The following is a 14,950-nucleotide window of genomic DNA, read 5'->3' as shown; positions in this document are numbered from 1 at the left end:
CTCTGCGTGAAACCCAACTATCACCTCCCTGACAGTCATCCATGTCCCTCCTGGCATTCAGTACTCACCCCCTTGGCACTCACCCTTCACCTCCATGGCACGAGCCCTTCATCCCCCTGGCCTGGCAGCTACCCTTCACCCCTTACACTCACCCTTCTCCTCCCTGGCACTCACCCTTGACCGTCCTGACTCATACGTCTCACCTTCATGGCACTCAACCTTCATCTCCCTGGCACTCCCCCTTCATCCCCCTGACCTGTCACTCAACCTTCACCTCTGTGGCACTAGCCCTTCACCCCCCTGGCCTGGCAGCTACCCCTCACCCCTGGCACCCATACTTCCCCCTTCTCTTCACTCACCCTTCCCCTCCCTGGCACTCACCCTTGACTCTCCTGACTCTTACGTCTCATCTCCCTGGCACTCACTCTCACCTCTCTGGCACTCGCCCTTCACCCCCATGGCCTGACAGTCACCCATATCCCTCCTGGCATTCAGTCCTCACCTCCCTGCCACTCACCCGTGACCCTCCTGGCACTAGCCCGGTTTCCCCCAAGAACAAAAAAATAACAAGAATTGGCATAGCCAATAGGTCTCCCCTTTGGGACCTTATAAGTGTTTAGTCACGCAACAGTTGATGTTGTTGCACCAAGAATATTGTGCTGCATAACTAAATACTTAGAAGGTCCCAAAAGCGAGACCTATTGGCTATGCCAATGCTTGTTTTGTCTTTGTTTTCTCACGCAGATATTGTTGAGTTACACCAATTAAAAACTCTTTTCGTCCATCTCAAAATTAGTAAGTTTCTCTGTGATCACGTTCCTCTATAGAAACGTACAATTCTGCAGCAACCAAGCATTCAGAAGTAATTAGTCAGGAAGCCCCCAAGGCAGTGGGAGATGTTACACATTAATGTCTAAAATAAGAAAAACTGCACAATCAGATGAAGAGAAATCAATCTATTCCATAGTTTAAGAACCTCGTGTTCTTAAGAAAACAGGGTTGCCTCACGTTTTTCAAAATCAGAACCACTTTCAAAGGTTTGTAAAGAAAGTGATTTAATAAATAGTAGAACAATACTGAAAACATTTAAATTACAGAAAATATGGCGTACAAACATATCAAGATGAAATAAATGTACAACAAACAATTGTTTTAAACTGTATCGAATTGTAAATAAATCGTTTTGAAATATATAGACAAACATACAATTTAAAAATAAATATGAACAGTATATACTCTGTACAGATTTCCACTATATTGCATTCGCTTCTCTTTCTCTCATCTGTCATTGTATAATTATATGCAAACAAGAGGCTACTTGAGAGCACGTGCGTCGTTCTTAAATGGTCTCGAAATACAGGATTTCCAATGAGATTCCAAATTTCTACAACAAGGTTGAAACGCCAAGGTGGCTTTGCACGGTTCATGTTTCCCTCTCTTACTTTCACAAATATAATGTTCGGAAATCCCTGAGTTGAAGCTCAGCCTTGATGGATTTACCTGAGGTCAGTAAAATCACAAGAAATCTTCAAAGCATCCACTGGCTTCAAATACATACCAACTTTTAACATAGCCATAATGTACAGATAAACGTAAACAATAATTCCAAGCATACAAGAGACAGTACTAAAGTGGCCAGCTCTACTGTGCCTCTGTGTATTCACTGAGCTGGCCATACGTATGTCCATACTCTATACATCCCAATCTAGGAGCAGTTACTCCTGGGCCTTTATCTGGTTCTCAGTGAGTGAATTCTCAGAAGTGTTGGTGAATTCTGTTCCCATAATGGTTCATGAACCCCTCTTTGACCAGCAGCTCACATCTGTTTAATTCTGTTCTCCAGCTCGAGAAGCTGCCGCTCTATTTCATATGGGAGGTCAGCATTGACTTGTTCTTCAAAGTATTTCTTGATGTCTTCCACCTCCTCTTCCCAGAAGTCCCTGGACAAGTGGAAAAGCTCTGCCATGTTGACATCTTTGAGACCTTTTAAGTTGAAGTCTGTGGTTGTAGGCACATAACCGATGGCAGTGCGCTCCGCACACTCCTCGCCGTTGATCCTTCGGAACATCCACTCCAGAACGCGGGAGTTCTCACCATAGCCGGGCCAGAGGAAATTGCCCTGTGCGTCTTTGCGGAACCAGTTGACGTGGAAGATTTTGGGCAGTTTGGCAGCGGGGAAGTGCTCCATGCTCAGCCAGTGGGCCAGGTACCGTCCGAAGTTGTAACCAAAGAAAGGTCTCATGGCGAAAGGATCGTGCATGATGATTTTACCTGAAAATACAGGGTAATAGGAACACTTCAATCTTACTTTATATTACTTTAGATATACATGGATGGTCGCAAATTTGATTATATTCAGAGAGGTAGGCTATACAAGTAAGTATGTCAGAGGTAAGCTTGCATATGGTGAAACCAAGACATTGAGGTCATTGTCAGTGTGACTGAGAGTATAAGGAGGCCGGAGTTAGAGTCAGTAACGTGTCAGGCTATCATTGTTAGAGTGGAGCTTTATTAGGGCGAGAGAAAATTATTATTATTTTCCGGCTGAGAAGAGGCAGAAAGAAATATAGCTTTTCACATCAGTCGACTATTTGAATGTTCGTGGTAGTTTCTGGCACACACAGCTGTCACAGTAGTGCATTTTATATGGCACACCTGACGTTTGACTCACCTTTGTGCTCTGCGGCTGCTGTTGACTCAGATCTCATGGCCGCCCCCACAAACACTCCATGCTGCCAGTTCAAGGCTTCGTATACCAGAGGAACACCTGCAGACCAAAGGAAGGTGTGTTCAGACAGGAGTCCTGCAATATCTCTATTATGTGCATTTTGTACATAGAACTTAAAGACATCAACAGCTCAATGCTATGTCTATACAAAGTAAATGTATTTTAATAAATGATTGTTTGGTCGGGTCCTATCTAGAGCCAGGATGGCTTCAAATAAGCTTTGGGTTGCTGTTATCAGTGAAAAAAATGTACATAATGGAATTCTGTTTATGGATGTAAGAGGAGCTTTAAATGGAAATATAGAAGTGCTGGTATTCAGAGTACGTATTTGTTCCTGAGAAGTGCTGGTACTCTCTCATTAAATGTATTGCAGCGATGTTGAGAAGTGAAGGTACCCTCCTTTACAAATTAAAGAAGTGCAGATATGCAGTATCAGACAGTACCTTCCCATTTAAAGCACTGGATGTAAGAGAGAGCGATATGGTCTTAACATCATACAAACTACCACGGTCTTCAGGTCTCTTGTTAATGAGAGATAATTTGACTAGGATTTTAGGTCGAGGGGTTGTTATTCATAATAACAATACCAGTGCTTATTTAGTGAACTCTATCATTTGTCTTGATTCAGGTTGGTGATTACAGGCTGTAATTTATTTAAGTGACCACAGAAGATGGAAAGATTGAGTGAACCTACGATGGTTTGACCCTGGGACCTTCAGGATACACATAGATTTCTACAATGGAGGCATTGGTCCACATCGACTTTTTGCTGGGGTTCAGACGGATCAATAATCTCTCATCCTTGAACAAGGGTGTCATAAAATGGTGTGAAAATCACTGTTTGAGTTTCACAGAATAAGACCTAAGTCGGGAAATCCTCAAAAATCAAATGATGATCTAACTGTGTGTGAAGGTTAGATGAGATAATGGAGAGGGTAAATAGAGCACAGACACTAAAATACCACAGGTTATGAACACTATAGAAGAGATTAGTATATTTCAGTGGAGATGCAGTATTGGAACGCGAGGTATTAGAAGCGAGTTGTCACAAGAGTAATGTGAAGTGGGTATTGACGGAAAGAGTAGCAAATTCACAAATTTCCCTTTACATAAAACATGGTTAGAGCAATGTCGGAAAACAGAAAGACATGCTTAGAACAGTTACCAAAGAGTGATCATAATGGAAGAGCAAAGACACAAAATAGGGATGAACCCCATTAATCACAATTCTGAAATACCCCACAGAATATATTATTTGACCTTGTACTAAAAATATATCTTCCAGATACTTCTCCTTAAATTGAGATTTTTTAGGGAAGCATATGTGTCTCCATTTTGCTGAATACAAATATTTAACAGAAACTTTTATCAGTATTAGTTATTTTGTATCCATACAAATTATATACAATCAACCAAAAGTTATTTTATACAACATGCTCCAACACAGTTTCTTTTTTGACTATCTGATTAAACAGTGATTATATAAACAGCAACTGAAAAGAGGGAGAGCTGTATTTCTTCTATTCAAAGTTTTTTTTCGAAATGTCACCTTTGGGTCTCCGTCCTCCAAAAACGATGCCCTCGATGGGCACGCCCTCAGGGGATTCCCATGCTGGATCAATGATGGGGCACTGGCTGGCAGGAGTGCAGAAACGAGAATTGGGATGGGCACAAGGCTCATCTAGATTGAAAGAAAATAAGAGAAGACGTCTGAGCGTCAGACACCAAGTCTACACAATAAAGTGGGAATGTGTTACATGTATAGAGCATTCTCCTTCTTACCACAGTCCTGAATCCACTCCTTGTTCTTCCATGAGGTCAGTGTCACTCCAGATTCCACAGTCTTCTCCATGCCCTCCCAGTAGATGCCTCCATCACTGGTCTCCCCAACATTGGTGAAGATTGTGTTCTTCTCGATGGTCTTCATGGCGTTCGGGTTCGTCTTTTCTGATGTTCCAGGAGCAACACCAAAAAATCCATTCTCAGGGTTAATAGCCCTGAGGTTACCTGCAACACAGCAAAGTATCTGATTAGAAAGGAACAGAAGACTTGTGCAGAGTGTAGCATGCCCTAATTCAAACGTCGGAAGGGTCATTTGCAGTCCTACAATAAGCAGGTTACCTTGTTCATCAAACTTCATCCAGGCAATATCATCTCCCACACACTCAACTTTCCAGCCAGGCAAAGTTGGGTTCATCATGGCCAAGTTGGTTTTCCCACATGCACTAGGGAAGGCGGCTGCAAAATACTTCTTCTCGCCATCTGGGTTTGTGATGCCCAATATCTGAGGGGAAAAAAAGAGTTGTTTGCTTACTACTCATTTCTGATGTAGTATCACTCAATGTGCACATTGGGGCAGATGCTTTGATCTAAAATTCTGTTAATTGAACAAACCAATGTTTTCCACATGTCTACAACTGAGGTATGTGGTCTAGATTAATTTGCATAATATTATATAAGAAATGCAGCTATGGCCCCTGCTTACCTGGTGCCTCATCCACCATCCTTAAATCAGTTTAATTCTACTTCAATTGTATTCAATTTCCATCCCTAGGCCATCCAACCTCAATTTTACCAACACAAACTATCCCTGCTGTCCAGATTAGCTGCCCTCCACTCCTCTTTAGCCTTCTGTATCTAGACTACTTCTGCCTGTGTGAATAGTAGAGCCAAGCCGTGTCTTTAGAAATACAAGAGACTCCACCATCAGTTGCACGCAAGACCATAGGAAGAGAATATGCTACTAAATTGCACTTCACTTTACACAGCTTACATGAGTTAAACATTTTCCTAGAACCCTTAAGGTATAGAACTGGTTCCAGATCCAATGTTTAGTAAGATTTACTGTGGGTAAGTCTATTTATGTCTAGAACAACCATGCATGCATTAAGGTGATCTCCACAATATAAGAAGGCAAACTGACCATGCACCAGATCATGCACTTCTGAACTAACCACAGATGAAAGCCTCATAAACACATCTGAGGCGTTGGAGCATGTCTAGCAGAGACTCTGTGCACCACCAAACAAGGGTCAGCTGGTGTAATCAGTCTTTATGCAGTTTGAATGTACGTTCATCTCACCCAGTACACAAAGTTGGATGTTCAACTGCAGTGAGTAAGCAAATTAAACTGTACTTGCTCTCCACAGTTACCCCAACATAGGTGGCATTATTGTATTCCATTCTGTCAAAGGTCGTTTTTAAATTAATTTACAGTGTTTCATGCATTTTCGTTTTAAGACGGTATGATCCAAGCTGGTACTTCTGTTTCCTTCTCAAAGTATGTTCATGTTTTAAATCCACCCATCCTTCTGCTCCCTTCTGGTCCAATATCAATCTGCATTAGTACTTTATCCATGAGAAATGTTTACCACTTTTACTGATTTTACACCCTATAAGTATTTCATCAGCTTCATCTATTGGTTCTGATGACCTCTTTCCTCCAGTGTGAAAATATTTAAGTTCTCCCGCTTTTCTTTGTAAAGCTTTAAGTATGCACTTATAATAAGGTCGATGGGAGTTCCCATCTGCCTTATTACACGTGCATTAGGATGTAGTGCACTTGTAAGAAGGTGAATAGTATATCCGTCATCTCTATAATGGAGTAACCATCCACCAAAGTCTAAATCAGGCCCTCAGATGCTGTTGATGTTTTGAGTTATGTTATGTTATGTTATTAATTTTTGTACCGCGCACAGCTGCCCCAGCGAAGGGGCGTCCTGGCGCTTTGACAAGGTAAACACAACACTAAGAAACTCAGAAGGGATAAAAAGACAGCAGAGGAATTTAAGCAATCAAAAGAGTTTTGACGGCCCGTCTAAACTGGAAAAGGTCATCCATCGCCCGAATGTGCGGAGGAAGGGAGTTCCACCACTTCGCCGCTAGCACACGGAAAGAGCGACCACCAGCTCTGACCAGTCTAAAGCGTGGGACCATCACCAGATTCTGCCCCAAAGATTTGAGGGTACGCGAAGGGACATACGGCGTAAGCAAATTCTCCAAGATTTTGGGAGCCATACCTTTGAGGATTTTAAACGCAAGGCAAAGAACCTTGAACTGAATCCTCTGGGGTATGGGAAGCCAATGGAGCGAGTGCAGAGTTTTGGAAACCAAACACCTCCTTGGCAAACCAATCACTACTCTGGCTGCAGCATTTTGAACTCGCTGCAGCCGGGTAAATTCTGCCTGATTAATCCCGGCCAACAACGAACTGGCATAATCTAGCCGGGATAACACTGATGCTTGAACCACCAGCTGCCTGGTGAACGCATCAAAAAACTTAAGAATAGGTCTGAGCCCTCTAATAATGCCATAGCAAGAAGCTGCCACCTTCTTGGTATGGCAGATGAAACTAAGAGTCGGGTCCAACCATACTCCCAAATTTTTTATCTCCGATGCTGGGAGAGGAGTCACACCTAACTCAGAGGGCCACGATTTGTCACCCCACAACGCCACCTGCTTACCGACCACCATAACCTCCGTCTTCCTGGTGTTTAACTGGAGACAGTTGGAATTCATCCAGTTAGCCACTGCTCGCAGACCTTCACAAAACCTGGGAGCCTCCATGTCTGAGTCCCCAAAGTCTGAGCCTGTGTCTACATAATATTCCAATATTCCTTTATCCCTCTCTTACCAGCATGTGCTCAGCCAGCCATCCCTCCTCCTTGGCAATCCTGCTGGCGATCCTCAGTGCAAAGCACTTTTTCCCCAACAAGGAGTTCCCTCCGTAGCCGCTGCCGAAGGACACGATCTCTCTGCGTTCAGGAACGTGCGCGATGAGCGTCATATCCGGGTTACAGGGCCAGTTGTTCACCAAGGGTTCTGTGGACACACAAGAAGATGCATCACTAATGCGCCTGGACTCACTGGCCACATGTCAGCTTAGGGATGGGTGTAAGTAAGGTAATGACCACACGAACACGTCACTAACATACTTTTCAGTGGTAGGGGGCAGCCGACCGAGTGGAGGCATTTCACAAACTCGCCGCGGCCCAGGGCTCTCAAGATGTCGGTGCCCATCCGGGTCATGATCCTCATGCTGGCCACGACGTACGGCGAGTCCGTCAGCTCAATCCCAATCTTGGACAGGGGCGACCCAATGGGACCCATGCTGAAAGGGATGACGTACATGGTGCGACCTGTGGAACAAAACGGGTTCAAAATGAAGGACAAATATGTAAAACGTATCATTACCAATTTACTCACAATCAAAGAACTTCACAAATGAAAAGTGATTCTGGTGACTGTCGCTGTTAGCATATCTCCCTGAATGATTCTGTTTCTTAACTCTCACCTTTCATGCATCCTGGAAACCGGGCCTTGAACGCCTTATCGAAGTCCCCCTTGGACATCCAGCGTCCGAGCTGGCTGGTTCCGGTCTTGGAGAGGGGCACGGTGTCCCTCTGCTCTTGAGTAACGATGACCGTCCTGCTCTCGATTCGGGCCACATCCCTGGGGTCGGTGAGAGCCAGCCAGCTGTGGAAAGAGAGGACGGACTGCGTCAGGACTCTTAGACAAATACCACATAGAAAGCGTACCACGACCAATGCCGTGGAGAATTGTGAGTGTGTATACCTAGGGCCACCAAACGTTTGAGGATGTGTTGACTTATCTGGATAAAGTAGGGTAATATCTTTGTAATAGCTTCATATGCCCCGCCCGTGCTTAATATGAGCTCGAGGTTACAGCTGGGACCCACCAGCACTAATTTTTGAAGATGGCAAATCAATAATGTTTCCTCTACAAACTTTGACCCAGAGCAAAAGAAAGTGAAACACAAAAGGGGGGAAGAGGACGGTAATTACGGAAAAACAGTGACAAAGGGGAGAAAAATTACATTAAAAAAAGAAAGAAAGAGGCAAGGAGAGTCGGGAGGTCGATTAAATGGTCAAAGAAGTGGAATGAAACTATGTTTATTTGGTATTCGGCGTCCCGACGTCCGAGAGCAGTTGGATTGGCGCCTGAATAAAACTTTGGGACACAACAGTTATTCTTTTACAAATTAAGCACTACACTAACCACCTAACTACAGAATAGTTTTGCACCGTATTTCATAGCAGTTTCATAGAAATTATGTACATGCCCGTGAAAGTTTTTTTCTTAAACTGGGGTATTGTCATTTTAGGTTGCTGCCCAATTATTTTCGCTTAGGTCTCCAGGAGACTTTGTTCAGGGATTACCATAATATTCCCAACTGTGTAACAAATCAGCGACCTACACTAAATGGGCAGATTTCCCCCAAAGTTCAAAGGTATGTGTGAGTGAGTGGGTTTATCTGTGAGGGATCGAGCCAGTTAGTCGATCAGTATCTAAAAGACATGTTACACTCTATGCTGCTACATATGTGGCAGTGGCACTGGAGGCAAGACTACTAAAAGGGAAGGCTTAATTAAGAGCGGGTCGTGATCTAAACAAGTGTTTACAGCACACAGAGCCCACCCTTCCCCGGCAGAGGGCGCCCTTCACTCACCAGTTCTCATACTTGGTCAGCCTCTTCACCATGCCGCTCTCCTCCATGAGCGCCAGGATCCTCTCGTTCTCCCCCTCGGACCCGTCACAGATGTGGATGCTCTCGGGCTGGCACACCCTGGCATTGCCCACCACAAAGGCCCTCACGTCTGGGCTCAGGCTGTTCAGTTCCCCCTGGACCATCCTGCTGGGGATCTTCAGCTCGGTCTGCAGCAGGGGCGCCATCTTAGGAGAGACCGAAGAGCGTCAGCATTGCACCAATTATTCATTTAAATTAAGGAAATAAGGGACAGATAGGAAAGACGGGAGATACCCCTTCCCCTCGGCTCCCAACTAGAGTTTTCTCGACTGATACTGTTAAGGGCCACCCTGCCAGTCGGATGCGACCAAGGATGCTGAGCTCAGTATGTTCCAGACACCACCACTAGCAGCAGCTACAAGCAGCACTTGAGTAGCACACACTACTTGCAGTGTCTCTGTTCGCCTAGTTTGAAGTCCTTCTTGAGGACTAGCAACTATTTTTCCCAACCAGACTTTGACCCAGAGCACAAGAGAGAAAAGCACAAAGGGGGGAAGACAAAAGACAAGAAAGATTAAAAAAACAGTGACAGTTTTCTGCATAAATATGGATTTGCTACATCTGCCACATAACAGCAGCACTTGCAGCCGATACCGCATCTGCGGTAGCTCAGTGGGTCCTGCAGCGCTCAGTTGGGCTCACTAAGCACCTGCATTGGGGTCTCACTAGAGGGCTTGCCTCACCCCCGCGGTGACGCATGGACGTATTTCGGCCACTGTAAAATATTCCTGCAGCCTCTGAGCTGTCTCTGCGCAAACTCCGTGCAGTCTCTGTGGAGTTCCGTGTGGTGCCTGCACGAGGTGCGTCATCCCTGCCTGACCCGCCCAGGCAGTGCACGCATGAGTTCTGTGAAGTCTCTGCATGAACCCCATGTAATGCTTGCCTGAGCTCTGTGATGTCCCTGTCTGACCCCCGCGCAGTGCATCCATTGGCTCGTTCGGTCCCTGTATGACCCCCGCGCAGTGCATCCATTGGCTCGTTCGGTCCCTGTATGACCCCCGCGCAGTGCCTCCATTGGCTCGTTCGGTCCCTGTCTGACCCCCGCGCAGTGCCTCCATTGGCTCGTTCGGTCCCTGTATGGCCCCGGACAGTGCCTCCATTGGCTCGTTCGGTCCCTGTCTGACCCCCCGCGCAGTGCCTCCATTGGCTCGTTCGGTCCCTGTATAAACTAAGTGTAGTTTTTTACATAAGCCCCGCCGGAGCGTATGCAGAAACCACCCGGAGCAGCGGGTGGTCCCTGCATGAGCTCCGTGTGGTGCGTGCAGGAGGTCCGCACATCTCTGCGCGAGCTCTCTTTACATCTATGCGGTGTTCATGTCTGAGCACCATGTAGTACGCCACGAGCTCCATGTTGTCCCTGCATTCCGTGCGCGCAACGCCACGAGCTCCATGTGGTCCCTGCATGAGATCCGTGCGCTCAACGCCACGAGCTCCATGTGGTCCCTACATGAGCTCCGCACGGTCCATGCATAAACTTTGTGCAGTCCCTGCATGAGCTCCGTGTGGTTCCTGCTGGCGCGTACCAAACCTGAGTGGATCGAGCGCACGCACGTGCCACACATACTTAATAAAGTGCAGCTCAGCGCACCTGCATCCCCACTTGGATGACTTCCCTTGCATAAAATTTACGTGCGCCAATTTCACTTTCTGACCCTAAATATTTGAATAATCTCTTAAAAAATATGGAGGGGCGCCATTTAACATTTTATCTCGGGCTTCATTTTTTAACCTCAAACAGTCGTGAACGCCAAAAATCACAGGCCCCTGGCCGACTAAATGTGAAAGTGAAACAATGAATGAACAGCGTGAAGCTCCAATACCTCATTAGTGATGATATGTAAGAACAGATGTACACAGTACAGCGAACTAAAAATAAGACAACTTTCTATGATAAAATGCGTTATTTAGGCTCCAGCACGGCTCGGTTACACTTAAGGCCATCTGCAATAGGGGAGTTGCTATCAATGGTGCGGCAGGTGCAGTGGCACCGTGGCCCAGTGACCGCAGAGCACATGAACCCTGGATATTTCTGAAATTTACTAGTAATCGGGGGGTGGGGGCATTTTCCTTGCTTGCACAAGACCCCTAGCACCCTTACTACGCCGCTGATCGTGAAATGGCGTGTGTGCTCAAGATCACACAGAATGTGTTGTAGTCCCCTCAGCACACTCTTAATTGCTGATCACACATATAGTCGCAACGCCCCGTACCGGGAGTGTGCAGGGATGACTATGCATCAAAAGAAAGCAAGACTACAGTTTCCCGTTGAGAATGTGTTTCTGCTGGCTGAGAGCAAATACTGTGATATGCCTTTTCCTAACAGGACTGACTCTTCCTTTCATCTGCCTGAGGTCGATAACTCTCACACACACACACACACACATACATATCCATATTCGATCAAAAATATGACCATTCACATAATAAAAACAGAACACATAAGATGTGATGTAAGAAGGGCACGTGTATAAGAGACGTCAGCCCCACCCCACGTGGACTACTCTATAAAAACTGAGCTATTGTTTAAAATGTTACCAGGTAAGTAGAAGTGTGGCCAAAAGTATAAAACTTGCCCGGAAATCCTTCGCGCATCAAAATGCGAGAAAGAAAGGAAACAATGGAAGAAAAAGTACTTTGCAGGTAACATAACAATATGTATGAATGAATCTTGGACTATATGAGTTATTATGTGTCAAAGTGGCCAATATATGCTGCTCAACGCCAAATAAATATTCGTGTGGAAATACTCTAAACAAATACAAAGACCAAGGTGACCAATACATTAACAATTAAAGAAAACATGCACGCATTATATATTTTAAAACATGATCTAAATTAAGTAACTGTTCAACTTCATGGTTTTACTTACTTGTTCTTCGAGTTCTTGTAAAAATCAGCTCCGCTCTCTTTCTCAGTTCGTCGAATTTCCTCCGAGATCTTCGGGGTCTTCCTCGGTTCTTGGGGTCTTCACTTCCTTTGCTCTTCAAGTCTTGCTGGCTAAAGATGCTCCTGGCCTCTATTAAATAGTCGTTGAGGGCACGTCAACCCCCCTCCCTCAAGTAGGGAAGTGGGTAGGCCCGCCTCTGACGTCAGAGAGCGACGTCCAGCCACTTGGAACGCGGCCCATAACAAACAACTGTAGTACAAAGGGCCTCAAACTGTCTACGAAAAATAAGGCCCCCGGCGGCTAATCATTGATCAGATTATTGGTAGTTGAGTTCCAGTGGTGTTTTTGTCCTGCTGACGGACTCCCAGAGTGACGTTTTCATATGTTGTGTACTTGACCTTTAACCTACTCGGATTGTGATGCAAGAGATCTGCCTGTTTCTGGATTGCGGGTGAGGTGACAACAACACTCGGTCGGCACGCGACCAACAGCACGTAATGGCACGTACAGAGCAGCGCAAAAGCGCATGCGCAATGTGGAGGTCCGTCAGGGGTGCGTTTGCTCACTTTGGACACGTTTTTGGACGCGGCCGAAGTACAGTGTGGGACTGAAAGAAACAGAAAGGTGCTGCATTAGCAGAATGAGGCTGTATGTATATTCAGACACGAGGAGTAACTCGAGGGCCTTGTAGTAGCAGCGCACAGGCTCCACTACGCATTTAATATGGAATAGTATTGCGTACCCTCATTGGCGGCCTTCATCAGTTGAACAGGTTCAGCACAAGGCTAGGACTGTAGCGCAGGGTGTGAGCTCATTCAAAGCCTTTGTGATGTGGTTGGCACCCGTGTGTCCATGGAGTATAGTTGTTGTTGGGTTGCTCCTCATAACAATGACCTTCAGCGTAATCGCTACTTTTCAATTGAGCAAAACCAAAGAACACAAACTTCACTAATTTGTAAATAGTCCTTTAAAAATTTCCAAATAACATATTTTCAAAAGAGGGTCCTAGGGAAAATATATTTACCGACCCCGTAGTCCCGAATCCTCAAATACAATCACAATAACACAAAGAAGGGAACTACCGGTCAAAAAATACAGAAGAGTTTTGGAAATGGAAAAGAAAAGACTAAGAGTAAAAAACAACAGCACCAACCATATTAGATTGAGATGAATCCCATCAGCCCACCGAGCTGGCGGAACATCGTCATTTGGGAGTGACGAAAACGAACTCGGCATTTGCTGTTTGGAGCCACGCCACGCCACTTACCACGGACTTCCGCTGATTCAGCCTGCTGAACCGCTGCTGCTTGCCGGACCCGCTACGCGGGTCCCGCTTCGCGGTGACAGCGGCTGCTGCCTGACTGGAAGGGGTGTCACCTGGTGACCGGCAGGGCTGCGAGGAAACAGCGGGTGGACTCCACGGACCAGGAGTCCCCGCGCGCCCGTTTCCAGCTGGGCTCCTCTCCCTGCCGGCCCCGCCCCCATCCACCGCAAGCATTTAGAGGCTCTCTGCCCTTCCTTTGGCGGATTTGCTGTTTGGAGCCACGCCACGCCACTTACCACGGACTTCCGCTGATTCAGCCTGCTGAACCGCTGCTGCTCGCCGGACCCGCTGCGCGGGTCCCGCTTCGCGGTGACAGCGGCTGCTGCCTGACTGGAAGGGGTGTCACCTGGTGACCGGCAGGGCTGCGAGGAAACAGCGGGTGGAATCCACGGACCAGGAGTCCCCGCGCGCCCGTTTCCAGCTGGGCTCCTCTCCCTGCCGGCCCCGCCCCCATCCACCGCAAGCATTTAGAGGCTCTCTGCCCTTCCTTTAGCGGATTTGCTGTTTGGAGCCACGCCACGCCACTTACCACGGACTTCCGCTGATTCAGCCTGCTGAACCGCTGCTGCTCGCCGGACCCGCTGCGCGGGTCCCGTTTCGCGGTGATAGCGGCTGCTGCCTGACTGGAAGGGGTGTCACCTAGTGACCAGCAGGGCTGCGAGGAAACAGCGGGTGGACTCCACGGACCAGGAGTCCCCGCGCGCCCGTTTCCAGCTGGGCTCCTCTCCCTGCCGGCCCCGCCCCCTTGGTAACTCAAGGTCAGCTACAAAGAGGAGTGGACATACCCGCTGCGCGGGAGCGCGTGGGAGGGCGCCGGGAGAAGCCCGGGACAAAGGCGGGACCGTCTGTGGCCGTCAGGGGCCGGAAGAGGCCGGGCTGGGCCACCCCCCTTACCTGTGACCCATTGCATCTTCTCCAGTAAGTGGCATCGACACATAGGATTTGATTAGTGATTAATATGGCAATGTCCACATTAACAAGTTCTGTAAATAGCCACCTGATAACTCCTCCTGTTGAGTCTGGTCCACTGGCAATTGGCCCCCTAGACAAATTCTTTTTTAACCGTTCACTGGCAATAGATAAAGAGTTAACCTTGGCAGAAAAGCGCGCAGAGCGTAGATTATCAATCGAAATACTCAAGAATTCAACGGATACGTTTCCAAATCTAGCTTACCCCACCCTGGTAACTCCTTTGTCATCAGTGAACCTCCCAGTGGCAAATGAACATTTTGAGGTACAGGCCCAAAAAACAAACAAGGACGTTGTGTCAGAATCAAACAATCCCTGTGGTAGTAAAATCCAACCAACACCGCTCCCTGACTCCGGTGCTCAGGTTACATTGGCCCAATCCAAGCTCGGGTCCAAAAGGAAAAGACCAGCGTCTGCAAGGAAATGCAAAAAGGTGGTCAAACCCCCACAAAAACTCAGGAAGTTACACAAACCTGCGAACATTGGAGAGGTTGT

The 14,950-nt window shown here is 46.8% G+C and overlaps 1 protein-coding gene across 1 annotated transcript; it reads right to left on the bottom strand.

Annotated features, from left to right (window-relative positions):
- Positions 1–941: 941 nt before the first annotated feature.
- On the bottom strand, positions 942–12,278 carry LOC147706065 (phosphoenolpyruvate carboxykinase, cytosolic [GTP]-like). Its single transcript, XM_086932508.1, has 10 exons — positions 12,145–12,278; positions 9,198–9,421; positions 8,022–8,203; positions 7,663–7,866; positions 7,362–7,549; positions 4,850–5,012; positions 4,511–4,735; positions 4,278–4,409; positions 2,672–2,767; positions 942–2,271 (listed from the first exon to the last, which is right to left on the bottom strand). Exons 2-10 carry the CDS (start codon positions 9,419–9,421, stop codon positions 1,817–1,819), a joined length of 1,869 nt encoding a protein of 622 aa, XP_086788634.1. The 5' UTR covers positions 12,145–12,278; the 3' UTR covers positions 942–1,816.
- Between the last annotated feature and the right edge of the window lie 2,672 nt (positions 12,279–14,950).

Source organism: Lissotriton vulgaris, chromosome 7, assembly GCF_964263255.1.
Source record: "Lissotriton vulgaris chromosome 7, aLisVul1.2, whole genome shotgun sequence".
NCBI lineage: Eukaryota > Metazoa > Chordata > Amphibia > Caudata > Salamandridae > Lissotriton > Lissotriton vulgaris.
The sequence above is the reverse complement of the archived record's forward strand: the minus strand, read 5'-3'. Positions and strand labels throughout refer to the sequence as shown.

Coding starts and splice junctions, on each gene's coding strand:
- LOC147706065 (XM_086932508.1), bottom strand. CDS start 9,421: ATGGCGCCCCTGCTGCAGACCGAGCTGAAGATCCCCAGCAGGATGGTC. Junction 8,204..9,197: donor CTGACCAAGTATGAGAACTG/GTGAGTGAAGGG, acceptor CTCTTTCCACAG/CTGGCTGGCTCTCACCGACC. Junction 7,550..7,662: donor CTGCCCCCTACCACTGAAAA/GTATGTTAGTGA, acceptor GTGTGTCCACAG/AACCCTTGGTGAACAACTGG.